The 16,025-nt window shown below is 46.7% G+C and overlaps 1 protein-coding gene across 1 annotated transcript in view; it reads right to left on the reverse strand.

Annotated features, from left to right (window-relative positions):
- Positions 1 to 11,416: 11,416 nt before the first annotated feature.
- The window catches only part of MSS51 (MSS51 mitochondrial translational activator), a 58,457-nt gene continuing 53,848 nt past the window's right edge, over positions 11,417 to 16,025 (reverse strand). The window contains exon 7 of the mRNA XM_089657499.1: positions 11,417 to 13,305. Coding sequence (XP_089513625.1) covers positions 13,095 to 13,305 — 211 coding nt within the window. The 3' untranslated portion in view covers positions 11,417 to 13,094. The remainder of the gene's footprint in view (positions 13,306 to 16,025) is intronic.

Genomic DNA, 16,025 nt, shown 5'->3' on the forward strand with positions numbered 1-16,025 from the left:
CATCCCAGCTCCCATCTGACGCGTTTTACTCGTAATGAACCTCTTTGTAGAGTGCGGCTACTCCCTCCTCTGATTGTGATTGACTAACCACATGGGAGCTGGCACCTGGTACTAGGTCTGTGTTTGGGCATTTGACTCTGCAGCAGAGCATTGGAATTACCCCGCAATCAGCATCATGACGCAACAAAGAACGCATCTGAAAATGATACAATCAGTACCGCACTGACAAAACCAAGAACACATCTACGGGGATAGGATCAGTACAGTGCTGACACACCAGAACCAACGTTTAATTGAAAAGTCCTACTCTAAAATTTAATTCAGGTAATAAAAAAAAAAAAAAAATGCTGGCGGTGGAAGCAGGACGTGGCGGCAAAAAGCGGCCTTTTGAAGAGATTAATGTCTGCATCTTTTGATCCGCCTAGTGGCCAAACTGAGGTATAGTTTTTTTTAAATACCTTAAAGCGGAGTTCCGCTTTAAAGATTGGTTTCCCGCTCCCCATTAAGGATTGGCACCTTTGGGGGGCGGGGGGGAGCGGGTACCCGAATTTGACAGGTACCCGCTCCCACTTCCGCTCCGATCACCTAGGCCAGGGGTAGGCAAACTGAGAGCTGCAGGACTACAAGTTCCATCATGCCTCTGCAAGTCATAGCTGTAATTGTCAGTTTTGTAATCTTTACAATGCCTCATGGGAAATGTAGTTCCACAACAGCTAGAGAGCCGCAGGTTGCCTACCCCTGGCCTAGGTGATAGGAAGTGGAAGGTGTCCTCCCTCCCTCCCTCCCCGTAGTCTTTTGGGACAGGTGACAGGTCCCAGAAGACTACAGGACCATTCATGAAGTGCAGCGCTACTCGCACATGCGCAGAGGGTACCCAAGCTGTCACAGCTGGATGCCCACACTGAAGATGCCGGCGCCCAAGGAGAGAAGACGGCCGGAAAAACTAGGCTGCAGGGGACACACCGCCGGACCGAGGGACAGGTAAGTGGCTGTTTTTTTAAAAGTCAGCAGCTACAGTTTTTGTAGCTGCTGACTTTTATTTTTTAACAGCGTGAGTGGAACTCCGATTTAATGAGAAAACCATACTGCATTTTGGCCAGTAGATGGAGATAGAGATACATGAATTAAAAAAAACTACAATTCAACCAGTATGAATGCTTCTGACATTTGTGCAACGAATGTCTTAGTGCAGCCTTTTTGAACCAGGGTGCCCAGGCAGCCTGGGGTGCCTTGAGGTTTCTTCAGGGGTGCCTTGGCAAAATGTCTAAAAATTGACCAAAACTTGTATACAAAGCAGTGGGTGGAACACGCCCGCCTTTTAGTTACGCAAAGCCACAGGTTTTCATTGTGAACCATTACGACCTTCTAGCCGCCAGCGTCCTGACAACCAATGACATCATCAGTTGATAAGGAGGATGTCAGCTGCCTGCACAGCATCCTAGTGTGACCCTCCCCCGCCCCTCTCCATCAGCCCTGGAGTTACATTAGCTGAGTGATGGATAAAAACTGAAAGAGAAGAGAAACATGGGAATACTAGTCAGTACCAGTGTGCAAAAGTGTATTTACTTTGGAAGAATAAATCACCTCTAATGTTGGGTGTCCTACATGTGTGGATGTTGCTACGTTATATAAAACTATTAGAATAGTTTTTCATAATTTAGAATGGGGTGCCCTTTTAAAACTATGGACAGTCTTGAGGCACCCCATTTTTGAATTTTTTTTGCCATTCAACAATAAAAACCGCAAATACTAAGAATCAAAAAAAATAAATAAATAAACAGGCAGCAGGAGGCATCTGAACACCTGCACCCATCCTCTGAAGATCGATCCCTCTTCAGGGGGCGTTAGACATTGCCGCAAATGTGAAAGGAGCCAAAGACACACATAGAACACTAAGCTCAAATAATAAAAGAAAATTAAATTCTGTATGTAATGCTATACCCCCCTCCCCCCCCCCCCCCGTGGATATTGGAAAGATATATTGGAAATATATCTTGCAGTGGCTTGGCATGTACGTTTGACGAGTGTATGGGGTGTTTTTTTTGTTATCTGTTGTATTCCTCTAAATAAACAAAAAAATAAAAAAGAAGTCATGTAAATATTTGGCACAGGCCATGTGCTCACTCTCTTCCCCCAGGCTGAGGCCTGGGGAGGTGCTGCTGGTTGGAGCTCCACTGTTATGCCGGCCATACATGGGTCGAATTTCAACCGATTTTTCATCCGAAAATTGGACATAAGAATAATCGGACGATTTTCGCTCTATTAGTGGGTCAATGGCACCGGTAGATTTTTGTGGTTCCTCCCCTTTTCGGTGATCGGGCATGTTGGAAAATCCGTGAAAAACTACTGATTTTCAACTCACTGATGGTCAAATCGTATGATCTTTTTTCTGAAAAGAATATGCGCATGAGCCGTGACCTGGAAGGAACAGAAGTTATTATTTATTTCAGGTACTTATATAGCACTGTCAATTTATGCAGCACTTTACATATATATTGTACATTCACATCAGTCCCTAACCCTCAAGGGGCGTACAATCTAAGGTCCCTAACTCACATTCATATACACATACTAGGGCCAATTTAGACAGGATCCAATTCATCTACCAGCATGTCTATGGAGTGTGGGAGGAAACCAAAGTGCCCAGAGGAAACCCACACAGGCACAGAGAGAACATGCAAACTCCAGGCAGGAGGTACCATGGCTGGGATTTAAACCAACGACCCAAGTACTGCCAGGGGGAAGTGCTAACCATTTAACCACTGTGCTGCCCAGGTTTTGCCTGTTATATGGGGTGAACTTTATGACTCGGTCGGCTGATTTTCTAAATCATTGATGGCACCATCGGATTACCGAGCGAACAACGTTTTCGATTTTTGGACGAAGAATTGTTCGGAATTTGAACCATGTATGGCCTGCATAAGGCCTAATAGCCTGTTTGGGGCCTAACATGTGCTGACTATTGTCCTGAAGCTGTCCTACCTGATGAATGAGGAAGCTGTGCCAAGTGGGAGCCCCAGGGGAGAAGCCTTGCTGGAGAAAGCCTGGAAGAAGGCTGGTTTCTCAGAAGGGCCCGGTGGAGGGCCCCCTTGGAGGACGCATTGAGTTTAGGAAATGTGCTTACAATGTTCCTGGGTCAGCTTCAAAGTAAAGCTGGATCTGGAGAGTCTGTAAGTGATCTGCTATGGTATCTGGGACCCCCAACCCTCACCTCCATTACTGTTCTGCCATAAAACTTTAAAATGACAAAGGTGACTGGCACCCAATGTTCTACTCAGTCCGCCATTTAAGGCATGGACCCAGCCTTGGGGAGAAATGATGGCTTGCTCCCTGCCTCTGGAGACACCATGATGCTTCTGGGGTGTCAGGAAGGGGTGCTACACATGCTTTGCAATCTGTCCTCTGTACCGGCACAAATGCTCAGAAGGTACAGGTTGGTGCAATGTTCTCTGCTGATGCCCCTAGGCATTCTTCCAGAAAATCCTGGCTTCTGGGGACACCTAGTGGACACACAGGCAAAATCCATCGCAGCTATTTTGTGCACAGAGGATGTATTTATCAATCGGCTCAGCGATCATGTGCCGCTTCTTAAGTCACCGATCATTTGTCATCTTTGTATTATTATTATACAGGATTTATATAGCGCCAACAGTTTGCGCAGTGCTTTACAATATAATGGGAGACAATACAATTACAATACATTTCAGTACAGAAGGAATAGGAGGGCCTGGCTTGTGGAGCTTACAATCTAAAGGAAGGGGGAGGTGACACAAAAGGTGATAGCTGGGGGAGATTCAAGAACAGTTCTTAGGTGGAGGTGGGTAGGCTACCCTTAATAAGTGAGTTTTCAAAGATGGCCGAAAGGCAGACTGGGTGGGGGCTGACCGGACATACTGTGGTAGGGAGTTCCATAGGATAGGAGAGGCTCTGGAAAAGTCCTGGAGGTGAGCAAGGGAGGAGGTGATGATGGAGCTAGAGAGGAAGATGTCTTAGGAGAAGCAGAGTAGGGGATTTGAACGATATCTGTGGATGAGGTTGGTGATATAGCTAGGGGCAGTGTTGTGTATGGCTTTGTATGTTGTGGTTAGTATTCTGAATTTTATACATTGGATTAGTGGAAGCCAGAGAAGGGATTGGCGGAGAGGGGCAGCAGTAGCTGATTGGTTGGTAAGGTGTATGAGTCTAGCAGCAGTCGCTGATCGGTTGGTAAGGTGGATGAGTCTAGCAGCAGTCGCTGATCGGTTGGTAAGGTGGATGAGTCTAGCAGCAGTCACTGATCGGTTGGTAAGGTGTTTGAGTCTAGCAGTCTAGCAGCAGTCACTGATCAGTTGGTAAGGTGTTTGAGTCTAGCAGTCTAGCAGCAGTCACTGATCAGTTGGTAACGTGTATGAGTCTAGCAGCAGCCACTGATCGGTTGGTAAGGTGGATGAGTCTAGCAGCAGTCGCTGATCGGTTGGTAAGGTGTATGAGTCTAGCAGCAGTCGCTGATCGGTTGGCAAGGTGTATGAGTCTAGCAGCAGTCGCTGATCGGTTGGTAAGGTGTATGAGTCTAGCAGCAGTCACTGATCGGTTGGTAAGGTGTATGAGTCTAGCAGCAGTCACTGATCGGTTGGTAAGGTGTATGAGTCTAGCGGCAGTCGCTGATCGGTTGGTAAGGTGTATGAGTCTAGCGGCAGTCGCTGATCAGTTGGTAAGGTGTATGAGTCTAGCGGCAGTCGCTGATCAGTTGGTAAGGTGTATGAGTCTAGCGGCAGTCGCTGATCGGTTGGTAAGGTGGATGAGTCTAGCAGTAGTCGCTGATCGGTTGGTAAGGTGTATGAGTCTAGCAGCAGTCACTGATCGGTTGGTAAGGTGTATGAGTCTAGCAGCAGTCACTGATCGGTTGGTAAGGTGTATGAGTCTAGCGGCAGTCGCTGATCGGTTGGTAAGGTGTATGAGTCTAGCAGCAGTCGCTGATCGGTTGGTAAGGTGTATGAGTCTAGCGGCAGTCGCTGATCAGTTGGTAAGGTGTATGAGTCTAGCGGCAGTCGCTGATCAGTTGGTAAGGTGTATGAGTCTAGCGGCAGTCGCTGATCGGTTGGTAAGGTGGATGAGTCTAGCAGCAGTCGCTGATTGATTGGTAAGGTGTATGAGTCTAGCAGCAGTCGCTGATTGATTGGTAAGGTGGATGAGTCTAGCAGTAGTCGCTGATCGGTTGGTAAGGTGGATGAGTCTAGCAGCAGTCGCTGATCGGTTGGTAAGGTGTATGAGTCTAGCAGCAGTCGCTGATTGGTTGGTAAGGTGGATGAGTCTAGCAGCAGTCGCTGATTGATTGGTAAGGTGGATGAGTCTAGCAGCAGTCGCTGATTGGTTGGTAAGGTGTATGAGTCTAGCAGCATTCATAATAGACTGAAGGGGGGATAGCCTGTGTAACGGTAGACCAGTGAGGAGGGAGTTGCAGTAATCGAGGCGGGATATAACCAAGGTGTGGGTAAGTTGTTTTGTGGTGTCATTGGTCAGGAAGGGACGGATTTTGGAAATGTTCCAGAGGTTGAGGTGGCAGGATTTAGCCAGTGATTGGATGAGTTCTTCTTCCACAAGTTTACTGGATCTGGTACGATTTTTGTTATATATGTGTATCCTCCAATGGCCAATATGACTAGTAGATAAAAGCTGCCTAACAGTTGCCGTTTGGTAGATTGCAAATCTTTGATTTTGTTAATAGCTTGCCATTCATTCCGGTGGAAGATGCACTACGTTCACACTGGCACTTTACTGCACACATTGAATGAAAAAAAAAATTAAATCTGAAATCAAAGCGATTCTAAAGACAATTTTTTTTTTTTATCCTAAAGTGTTACTAAACCCACAACAGCAAATTCAGTCTGTATATTCAGTAAAGCATGCTTGTTATACTCACTGTGCAACCTAAGGGGTTAATCCTCTGCATTGTGTAAAAATGCTGTTTGATTCTGTCTTCTCTGATCCTCCCCTTCTTCCAGTGTCCCCCTCTTATCTCCTGATAAGACATATTGTGTGAAGCCGCTCTGCACATGCTCAGTTTAGTATGTATTGCTAGAGAGGTTTTTTTTTCTTTGGGAGAGTGCATGCGATCTTCACTCTCCAGACAGAGGTCAGGGGTTCTGCATCCTCCTAGAGCAAAATGAAAACTCCTCCTGCAAGCTTTAACATGTGCTCTGCTGGACACTGATAGAAGTCACAAGACTGCTATATACTGATGACGAGAAAAGGTATTTAGCAGTTTATATGTACTACAATATGTGCATTTCCATGTTGTGTGTACAGTGGGAGACCGGATAGAGTGAATGCATGCAGCCCCCTCCTATACTTATCTGAGCCAATCTTGATCCAGCAATGTGTACAAGAATAGCGACTCTCTTGGCTATCTCTCTTCCTCAGAGACAGCAGCACAATTGGCTCCTGCTGCTGTCAATCACAGCAAGTGGGGAGGGGGCAGGGCTGAACCCCACTTTGTGTGTGCTTATGGACACACAGAGTGGGGCTCGGGAGAGAGTCCACACAAGTGCCCCAGTGCAAAAGGCGAGCTATGGAGGGGAGGAGCCAGGAATGCCAGTGGGGCACCCGAGAAGAAGAGGATCGGGGCTGCTCTGTGCAACACTATTGCACAGAGCAGCTATGTACAGGTGAAACTCGAAAAATTAGAATGTTGTGCAAAAGTTCATTTATTTCAGTAATGCAACTTAAAAGGTGAAACTAATATATGAGATAGACTCATTACATGCAAAGCAAGATAGCTCAAGCCGTGATTTGTCATCATTGTGATGATTATGGCTTACAGCTCATGAAAACCCCAAATCCACAATCTCAGAAAATGAGAATATTCCATGCAATCAATAAAACAAGGATTGTACATAGAACAATATCGGACCTCTGAAAAGTAGAAGCATGCATATGTACTCAGTACTTGGTTTGGGCCCCTTTTGCAGCAATTACTGCCTCAATGCGGCGTGGCATGGAAGCTATCAGCCTGTGGCACTGCTGAGGTGTTATGGAAGACCAGGATGCTTCAATAGCGGCCTTCAGCTCTTCTGCATTGTTCGGTCTCATGTCTCATCTTTCTCTTGGCAATGCACAGTAATCCCATGGTCATTGAACCAGGTTTTGGTGCTTTTGGCAGTGTGGGCGGAGCCAAGTCCTGCCGGAAAATGAAGTCAGCATTCCCATAAAGCTCGTCTGTGGAAGGAAGCATGAAGTGCTCCAAAATCTCCTGGTAGACGGCTGCGGTGACCCTGGACTTAATGAAGCACAGTGGAGCAACACCAGCAGATGACATGGCTCCCCAAATCAACACAGACTGTGGAAACTTCACACTGGACTTCAAGCATCTTGCAGTGTGTGCCTCTCCATTCGTCCTCCATACTCGGGGTCCTTGGGCCTCTCCATTCTTCCTCCATACTCGGGGTCCTTGGGCCTCTCCATTCTTCCTCCATACTCGGGGTCCTTGGGCCTCTCCATTCTTCCTCCATACTCGGGGTCCTTGGGCCTCTCCATTCTTCCTCCATACTCGGGGTCCTTGGGCCTCTCTATTCTTCCTCCATACTCGGGGTCCTTGGGCCTCTCCATTCTTCCTCCATACTCTGGGTCCTTGTGCCTCTCCATTCTTCCTCCATACTTGGGGTCCTTGTGCCTCTCCATTCTTCCTCCATACTCTGGGTCCTTGGGCCTCTCCATTTTTCCTCCATACTCGGGGTCCTTGATTTCCAAATGAGATGCAAAAGTTGCTCTCATCAGAAAAGAGGACTTTGGACCACTGAGCAACAGACCAGGTCTGTTTTTCTTTAGCCCAGGTAAGACGCTTCTGACATTGTTTGTTGTTTAGGAGCGGCCTGACAAGAGGAATACGACATTTGAAGCCCATGTCCAGGATCCGTCTGTGTGTGGTGGCTCTTGATGCACTGACTCTAGCCTCAGTCCACTCCTTGCGAAAGTCCCCAACACTTTTGAATGGCCTTTTCCTGACAATCCTCTTCAGGCTGCGGTCATCCCTGCTGCTTGTGCACCTTTTTCTTCCACACTTTTCGCTTCCACACAACTTTCTATTAATATGCTTTGATACAGATTTGGGAACATCCAACTTCTTTTTCAATTACCTTTTGAGGCTTTCCCTCCTTATAGAGGGTGTCAGTGATGGTGTCAGGTCAGCAGTCTTTCCCATGATTATGATTCCTATTGAACCAGACTGAGAGACCATTTAAAGGCTCAGGAACCCTTTGCAGGTGTTCTGGCTTAATTATCTGATTAGAGTGGGACACTTTGAGCCGAGAATATTCCACCTTTTCACAATATTCTCATTTTCTGAGATTGTGGATTTGGGGTTTTCATGAGCTGTAAGCCATAATCATCACAATTATGACAAATCACGGCCTGAACTATCTTGCTTTGAATGTAGTGAGTCTATCTCATATATTAGTTTCACCTTTTAAGTTGCTGCACTGAAATAAATTAACTTTTGCATGAAATTCTACTTTTTCGAGTTTCACCTGTATAACATGTTTGGTATTTAATAGAAAAATGCCCCATGATCCCCTATTGCCCGGGGGCCCCATGAGTTGTTTTTGGAAGGTTGGTTTTGGGTGGAGACATGAATGTATTCAGTTTTTTTTTGACACAGAAACTGACTGACACAGAGCTAAGTTTTGGAGTGTGGCTTATATATTTCATACTTTTCACTGAGATTAGAGACGGGCTGTGGTTGCCAGCACCCTGGTTGTCTGTGTGGGATAAAAGGAACAAGTCTAGAATGGAGCCATGGGATTCGGCTTAAGACCAAGTTTCAGCATAGTTCACACTGACCGTCGCTTATCTAAATGTATGAAGTGCTAACAGTCCCCATTGCCCCAGAACAACCAATCCCACGTGAGCAATGCCAGGACAATGACAACTGCAGCTTACAGCCTAACTCCACATTGAATGCCCCTTTAAATAGTTTGTTTGGACCAAGCCTTGTATTCATTCATAGAAAAGTTCCTATGAATGACTGAGCAGCCTTCAGCTCAACTCTATTTTGTCCCGAGTGTAGGATGGGAAGACCCCATTCCACTGCCGAAACACAAGGCGGTATACTATATGTAGCTGGGCAACATACAGGTAATACACATCCCCCGGCAAGGGCACCTGTTAGTGCAATAAATAGTTCATGTGTGCCAGCTTGGCCCAAACAAACTATTAAAAGGACCATTAAATGTAGAGTTAGGCTTTATAAAGCTTGAATCTGATTGGTTCCTATTTTAGGCAACTGTTCCTAAAATAACAAGAGCAGAGAGAACAAGAGGTCCTGGGTACAACTGACATTTATTTAGGTTTCATTAAACTGAACAAAAAAATTGTTTTGTCATTTGCAGAAAGGTCCTCTGTTACTTGTACGCATTTTCCTTTTTTACCTATATTATTATAGTTATCCACCCACGGAGAATTCACATAGTTACCCATAACTTCCCCGGCACAAATCATTAGTGAGACCTCATCTGGAACCCATTATGTATTATTATAGTTATCCACCCACGGAGAAATCACATAGTTACATAGTTACCCATAACTCCCCCCCCCCCACGGTACAAATCATTAGTAAGACCTCATCTGGAACCCATGATGTATTTTTATTGTATTTATTATTTTATTAGTTCATTATTTATTGACTGGATGTCGCTCCATTTTCTCAAACTCAACCTATCCAAAACCGAGCTCCTGGTCTCCCCCCCCCCCGTGCCCCCCCCAATCCTCTCCATCACTACTAACAATGCCACCATCGCTCCCACCCCACACGCCAAAGTCCTGGGTGTCACCCTGGACTCCCACCTCTCCTTCCTACCCCACATCCAACTGCTGTCTAGATCTTGCAGGCTCCACCTCCGCAACATCTCCAAGATACGCACATTCCTCACCCCAGACACCACCAAACAACTCGTACACTCCCTCATCATCTCACGCCTGGACTACTGCAACTCCCTTCTCACTGGCCTACCCAAGCTAACGCTATCCCCACTCCAGTCGATCCTAAACTCAGCGGCGAGACTCATCCACCTCACCAACCGCTCCACATCTGCCTCCCCCCTCTGCCAATCCCTTCATTGGCTCCCGATTGCCCAACGCATCAAATTCAAACTGTTAACTCTGACCTACAAAGCCATTCACAATGCCGCCCTGAACTACATAACTCACCTGATACCCAAATACTACCCTACCCGTGCCCTCCGCTCCTCACAGGTCCTCCTACTATCTAGCTCCCTGGTCTCCTCCTCCCACGCCCGATTGCAGGACTTCTCTAGGACTTCCCCCATCCTCTGGAACTCCCTACCCCAATCCATCAGACTGTCACCTACCCTCCTCACCTTCAGGTGCACCCTGAAAACCCTCCTCTTCAGGGAAGCGTACCCCAACCTCACCTAACACCCGACCTCACCTAACAACTAACCTCCTCCACTCCTCCCACCACTCCGTCCCCCACAGCCATCTCCTCCTGTACCACCTTCCCCTCCCTCCTAGATTGTAAGCTCGAAAGAGCAGGGCCCTCGAACCCCTCGTATATTGTATTGTTATTGTCTTGTCTCATGTTCTGTCCCCCTTGCTACTGTACAGCGCTGAGCATACCCTTTGGAGCTATATAAATACTGTATAATAATAATAATAATAATAATAATAGTTACATAGTTACCCATAACTCCCCCCCCCCCACGGTACAAATCATTAGTAAGACCTCATCTGGAACCCATGATGTATTTTCATTGTATTTATTATTTTATTAGTTCATTATTTATTATTATTTGTTATCGGTACGTGTGCCTCCTGGCAGTGCTCACCTCCTCATGTCCTTTGTTTGACAATCTCTTACCTATTAGTCCTGAAAATGGGAAGAATAGATTTTAAAGATTCTCCTCCCTTTGACTTCAGTGGGATTTGCAATTTGAGGATTTTTGGCTGTGTTCCCTGAACCTCCCCATGAATGGAACCCAAGCAGATTCAGCCATCGCTAGCCTCCAGTGCCCAGGCTATAACTCCACACAGCTTGTGCTGTGGGACCAAGGACCTCATAGAGGCTCACCAGAGTTTAGCTTTACATTTGACCTATCAGCCACTTCAAATTTGGAAAAGTGAAAGTCCCATCTATGAGCGGACCCTACGATGTTCCTGCTATGGTCTCCATTATTCAGAAAAAACTCTTTTAGTAGGCTCCTCTAATCTCAGGTTGACTCTGTAGGGTTCCATTTTCTGACATTGCAGTCCTGCCCACCCAATATTTTCCTGTTCATTGACCCAACCTCTTTTTAGGTGCTTATATTGGAAGTGGTAGGTAGGACTTAGCTGCATAGGGAGTAGGTTATCCTCACATCACAGGAACTCACATGGCTAACATGTCTACCTAACCATGGTCAATATCGGACCAGCTGCACACCGAAAATGTCAGCAGTAAAACTTTATTGTTTGGAGACATAGGCATCAAAGTCTGGCCTGGGATCTCGCTCCGACGCATTTCATCTTTTGACAGATTTAAGATTAGAATTACTGAGTGCTAAAAAAATTGATGTCCAACTAGTCTATCATTCATGGAAAATGGATGAGCTCCATCAGATATCTGTCCCGGAAAAACAGAGCTCTTGGTGTGGCCTAGAAACAGCGACTTATTGCTATCAGATTCATTTTTTTAGGCAAGGCTCTTTTTTCCTGTTATGTGAACGATAGGTTCTCTTCAAAGGGAGTCTAAAAAATTTTTTATAGCTTTTTCAGATATGAATTTTTTTAGAAATTCAATGGGATCAGGGTTAAGGGTCAGTCCACGCAAGAGCGGTGTTTCAGTTCTAGGTGAATTCAGGTGGCACTCATCAGCTTCTTCTATCTCTTGAGGATTCCAATGGTGACTTCTCTCATGGTTCCTGACTCACACCGATCAAAAACGAACACAGCTTTGTGTGACTCCCTGATTGTTTCTTAGCACTGATCAGCAAGGATGCTGACTGTACTGCTTGGTATTTAAAGGACCACTAGAGGGATAGTCTACTGATGAAAAAATGGAACAGCAAGTAAGTGAAAGATTAAAGTTACATCAGAAAAGTTACTGTTACCGTCATGATTCATAATGTGTCCTCACTGACTATACACTATAGCAGGGGTCTCCAAACCTTTTAAACAAAGGGCCAGTGTACTGCCTGCACTGTGACCATCGGGAGTAGAAAATGTCCCAGCATCAGTTGGAGTAAACAATTCTTGGTGTCATTGATAGGAATTGTGCCCCATCATTGGTGCCATTGGCAGGAATAGTGTCCCACCATTGGTGTGATTGGAAGGAATTTTGCCCCTTCACTGGCATCATTGGGAAGAATTGTGCCCCATCACTGGTGTCATTGGGCCCCATTGTTGGTGTCATTGGGAGGAACTGTGCCTCATCATTGGTATCATTGGGAAGAATTGTGCCCCATCACTGTTGTCATTGGGAGGAATTGTGCCCCATCATTGGTGTCATTGGAAGGAGTTGTGCCCCATCATTGGTGTCATTAGTAGGAATTGTGCCCCATCATTAGTGTCATTGGGCCCCATTGTTGGTGTCATTGGCAGGAACTCTGGCCTATTGTTGGTGTCATCAGGAGGAACTATGCCCCATCATTGGTGTCATTGGGCTCCATTTTTGGTGTCATTGAGAGGAACTGTGCCCCATTGTTGGTGTCATTGGGAGGAACTGTGCCTCATCACTAGTATCATTGGGAGGAATTGTGCCCCATCATCAGTGTCGCTGGGTCCCATTGTTGGTGTCATTGGCAGGAACTGTGGCCTATTGTTGGTGTCATTGGGAGGAACTATGCCCCATCATTGGTGTCATTGGGAAGAATTGTGCCCCATCATTAGTGTCGCTGGGTCCCATTGTTGGTGTCATTGGCAGGAACTATGCCCCAGTATTGGTGTCGGGGAATGAAATAATTCCTCGAGGACCAGACAAAAGCAAGGCCACATCCGGGCCCCAGGCCACAGTTTGGAGACCACTGCAGTACAGTATCCCTCTAGGTCTGTGGGGTTCCATTAGTGGTAATCCCCATATTACATGACAGGAATGGCCGGTTCTGTAGGGTTCAGTATAAGGAGCAGATCTAGTCTTCCAACTCTCCCATGTCTGTCTCTGAGTCCTGCCAGGTGGTCCCCTTGAAGAGCAGGAAGTGGGAGTTGCTGGAGACGGGGGGCTTGTTAGGGTCGGACTGGACCTGTTCAGGCTTGCAGGAGGCGAATGGGAAGGGTCCGGCCCCAAGAACCTTCATTTCCAGCTCGGCCAAGATCTGTAGGGAGTATTTCAGCTCTTGATCACTGTCAACAGAAAAAAGATCCCAGATGTTAGTCAGGTCTGCTTTTAAAGGTGACCTCCAGCCTTCCCTTCAGTCTTGCCCAGGTGTACCGGCTCCTCTCCTGGACTGACATTACTTACTCTGACTTCACCGCACACTGTGAGCTTCTCACAATGTGCATTAGAAGCTGCAGCAAGTCAAATACAGTCTGCCTCATTTCCTGGAGGCGGACATCCAGTATCATCTAGCTCTTTCCTCCCCAGTCTGACTGTCCCTGGGCCACCCCATTCATTCACTGGATCCCATGTATTTTAATCATGGAGGACAGCATCACATATGGGTCTGCATGAAAACACAGTCGGCCTCAGAACACCCACTCCTCCAGACTGACACGCACCCATCAAAGTATTTGGGTATTTGCAAAACCTCCCTCAAGCATGAGCCCACTGCTTGTAACAGAACTACAGGCTCTTGAGCGGAGGCTGTGCTATGCTGTGCTGCTTTCTATATACAGCACCCTGCCATCCTCTCCCAACAGCCATGAACTGCCTGCATTGCATATAGAAGCACAGAGACCAAGTGAAGCATCATTGGGTCTAAAATAATGTATGTAATTAATGCAGAAAGATTTAATTAAGAAAAAAATAATTAACATATCCATGAGGGTGGAGGATGGAAACCAGAGAAGGCAGCTTAAAATGTTAATAAACCCACAACAGTACAGTCTATATATGCAGTAAAGCATGCTTGTTACTCACTGTGGAACCTGAGGGGTTAGTCCTCTGCATTGTGTAAAAAGGCTGTTTGATCCTGTCTTCTCTGATCCTACCTTTCTTCCAGTGTCCCCTTCTTATCTCCTGATAAGCCATATCTGTGGAGTTACTCTGCATATGCTCAGTTTGGTGTGTATTGCTACAGAGGTTTTTTTTTCTTGGGAGAGTGCATGTGATCAGCACAGGACCAATCAGACAGAGGTCAGGGGTTCTGCATCTTCCTACAGCAGTATGAAAGCTCTTCCTACAAGTATTAACTAGTGCTCTGCTGGACACTGATAGAAGTCACAAGACTGCTATATACTGCTGATGAGAAAAGGTATTTAGCAGTTTATAGTTACTAAAATACCTGCATTTCCATGTTTTGTATACTGTGAGAGACCAGATATAGTGAATGCAGGGTCCAGGGAGACCAGATATAGTGAATGCAGGGTCCGGGGAGACCAGATATAGTGAATGCAGGGTCCGGGGAGAGCGGATATAGTGAATGCAGGGTCCGCAGAGACCAGATATAGTGAATGCGGGGTCCGGGGAGAGCAGTTATAGTGAATGCGGGGTCCGGGGATACCTGATATAGTGAATGCAGGGTCCGGGGAGACCAGATATAGTGAATACAGGGTCCGGGGAGACCAGATATAGTGAATGCGGGGTCCAGGGAGACCTGATATAGTGAATGCAGGGTCCGGGGAGACCAGATATAGTGAATGCAGGGTCCGGGGAGAGCGGATATAGTGAATGCAGGGTCCGGGGAGACCAGATATAGTGAATGCAGGGTCCGGGGAGACCGGATATAGTGAATGCAGGGTCCAGGGAGAGCAGATATAGTGAATGCAGGGTCTGGGGAGAACGGATATAGTGAATGGAGGGTCCGCAGAGACCAGATATAGTGAATGCGGGGTCCGGGGAGAGCAGTTATAGTGAATGCGGGGTCCGGGGAGACCTGATATAGTGAATACAGGGTCCGGGGAGAGCAGTTATAGTGAATGCAGGGTCCGGGGAGACCAGATATAGTGAATACAGGGTCCGGGGAGACCAGATATAGTGAATGCAGGGTCCTGGGAGACCTGATATAGTGAATGCAGGGTCCGGGGAGACCAGATATAGTGAATGCAGGGTCCGGGGAGACCAGATATAGTGAATGCAGGGTCCAGGGAGACCTGATATAGTGAATGCAGGGTCCAGGGAGACCTGATATAGTGAATGCAGGGTCCGGGGAGACCAGATATAGTGAATGCAGGGTCCGGGGTTTAGTAACATTTTAAATGTATCCTTTAAAGGTTTCAGCTCTGGCTTTAACGGTCTTGCTGAGATGGATGAATGAAGAGTAATGGGTCTGATATGGGGATGGAGAAAAAGCGCTCTTGTCTCCCTCCTTAGCTGATCATGTGACCAAAAGCCCAGGCATTTGTTCATGTGGTCACAGCCAAAGTGTGAACTGTGATCCTTCCCTTCAGCAGCAGTCACATGATCAGATGCCTAGGCACAGGAGAGTGCTGGAGTATTAGTATTCATCAGAGAGATTGTCCAATCTGGTTGAACATCTCTGTATGAGCCAGTGCTGGGACAAGGTCATCCAATGCCCAGAGCAAATATACCAAACTGCCCAGCCTTGTAACTAAAGGCAGGAACCCTCATCTCTACAATAAACCATTGCACCCAGGGCAGTTGCTCCTCCCACACACCTTGTACCAGCCCTGGTACAACTGGATACTGACTGGTTGCAGGTCTGATCACTGTAGCACAGAAGACAGCCTCTCTGCCCATCACCCTCTATGAAGTCTTTCATCCATGGCCAGTTCATAAATGTCTGCTGCCCCAGAACCATTCCCCTTCTTTCCTAGACAGCCACATAAAGGGTTATGTAGGGTGGTAAAGGGAGGGACAAAGGAGCTAGCACAGCACCAACATGCAAGAAAGGGAGGACCTGTGTCAGGGAATTCACTTTTTTATGGAGTAATCACATTTTTCA

Source organism: Staurois parvus, unplaced genomic scaffold, assembly GCF_062004578.1.
Source record: "Staurois parvus isolate SC_StPar_1 unplaced genomic scaffold, SC_StPar_1.0 ptg001005l, whole genome shotgun sequence".
Classification (NCBI taxonomy): domain Eukaryota; kingdom Metazoa; phylum Chordata; class Amphibia; order Anura; family Ranidae; genus Staurois; species Staurois parvus.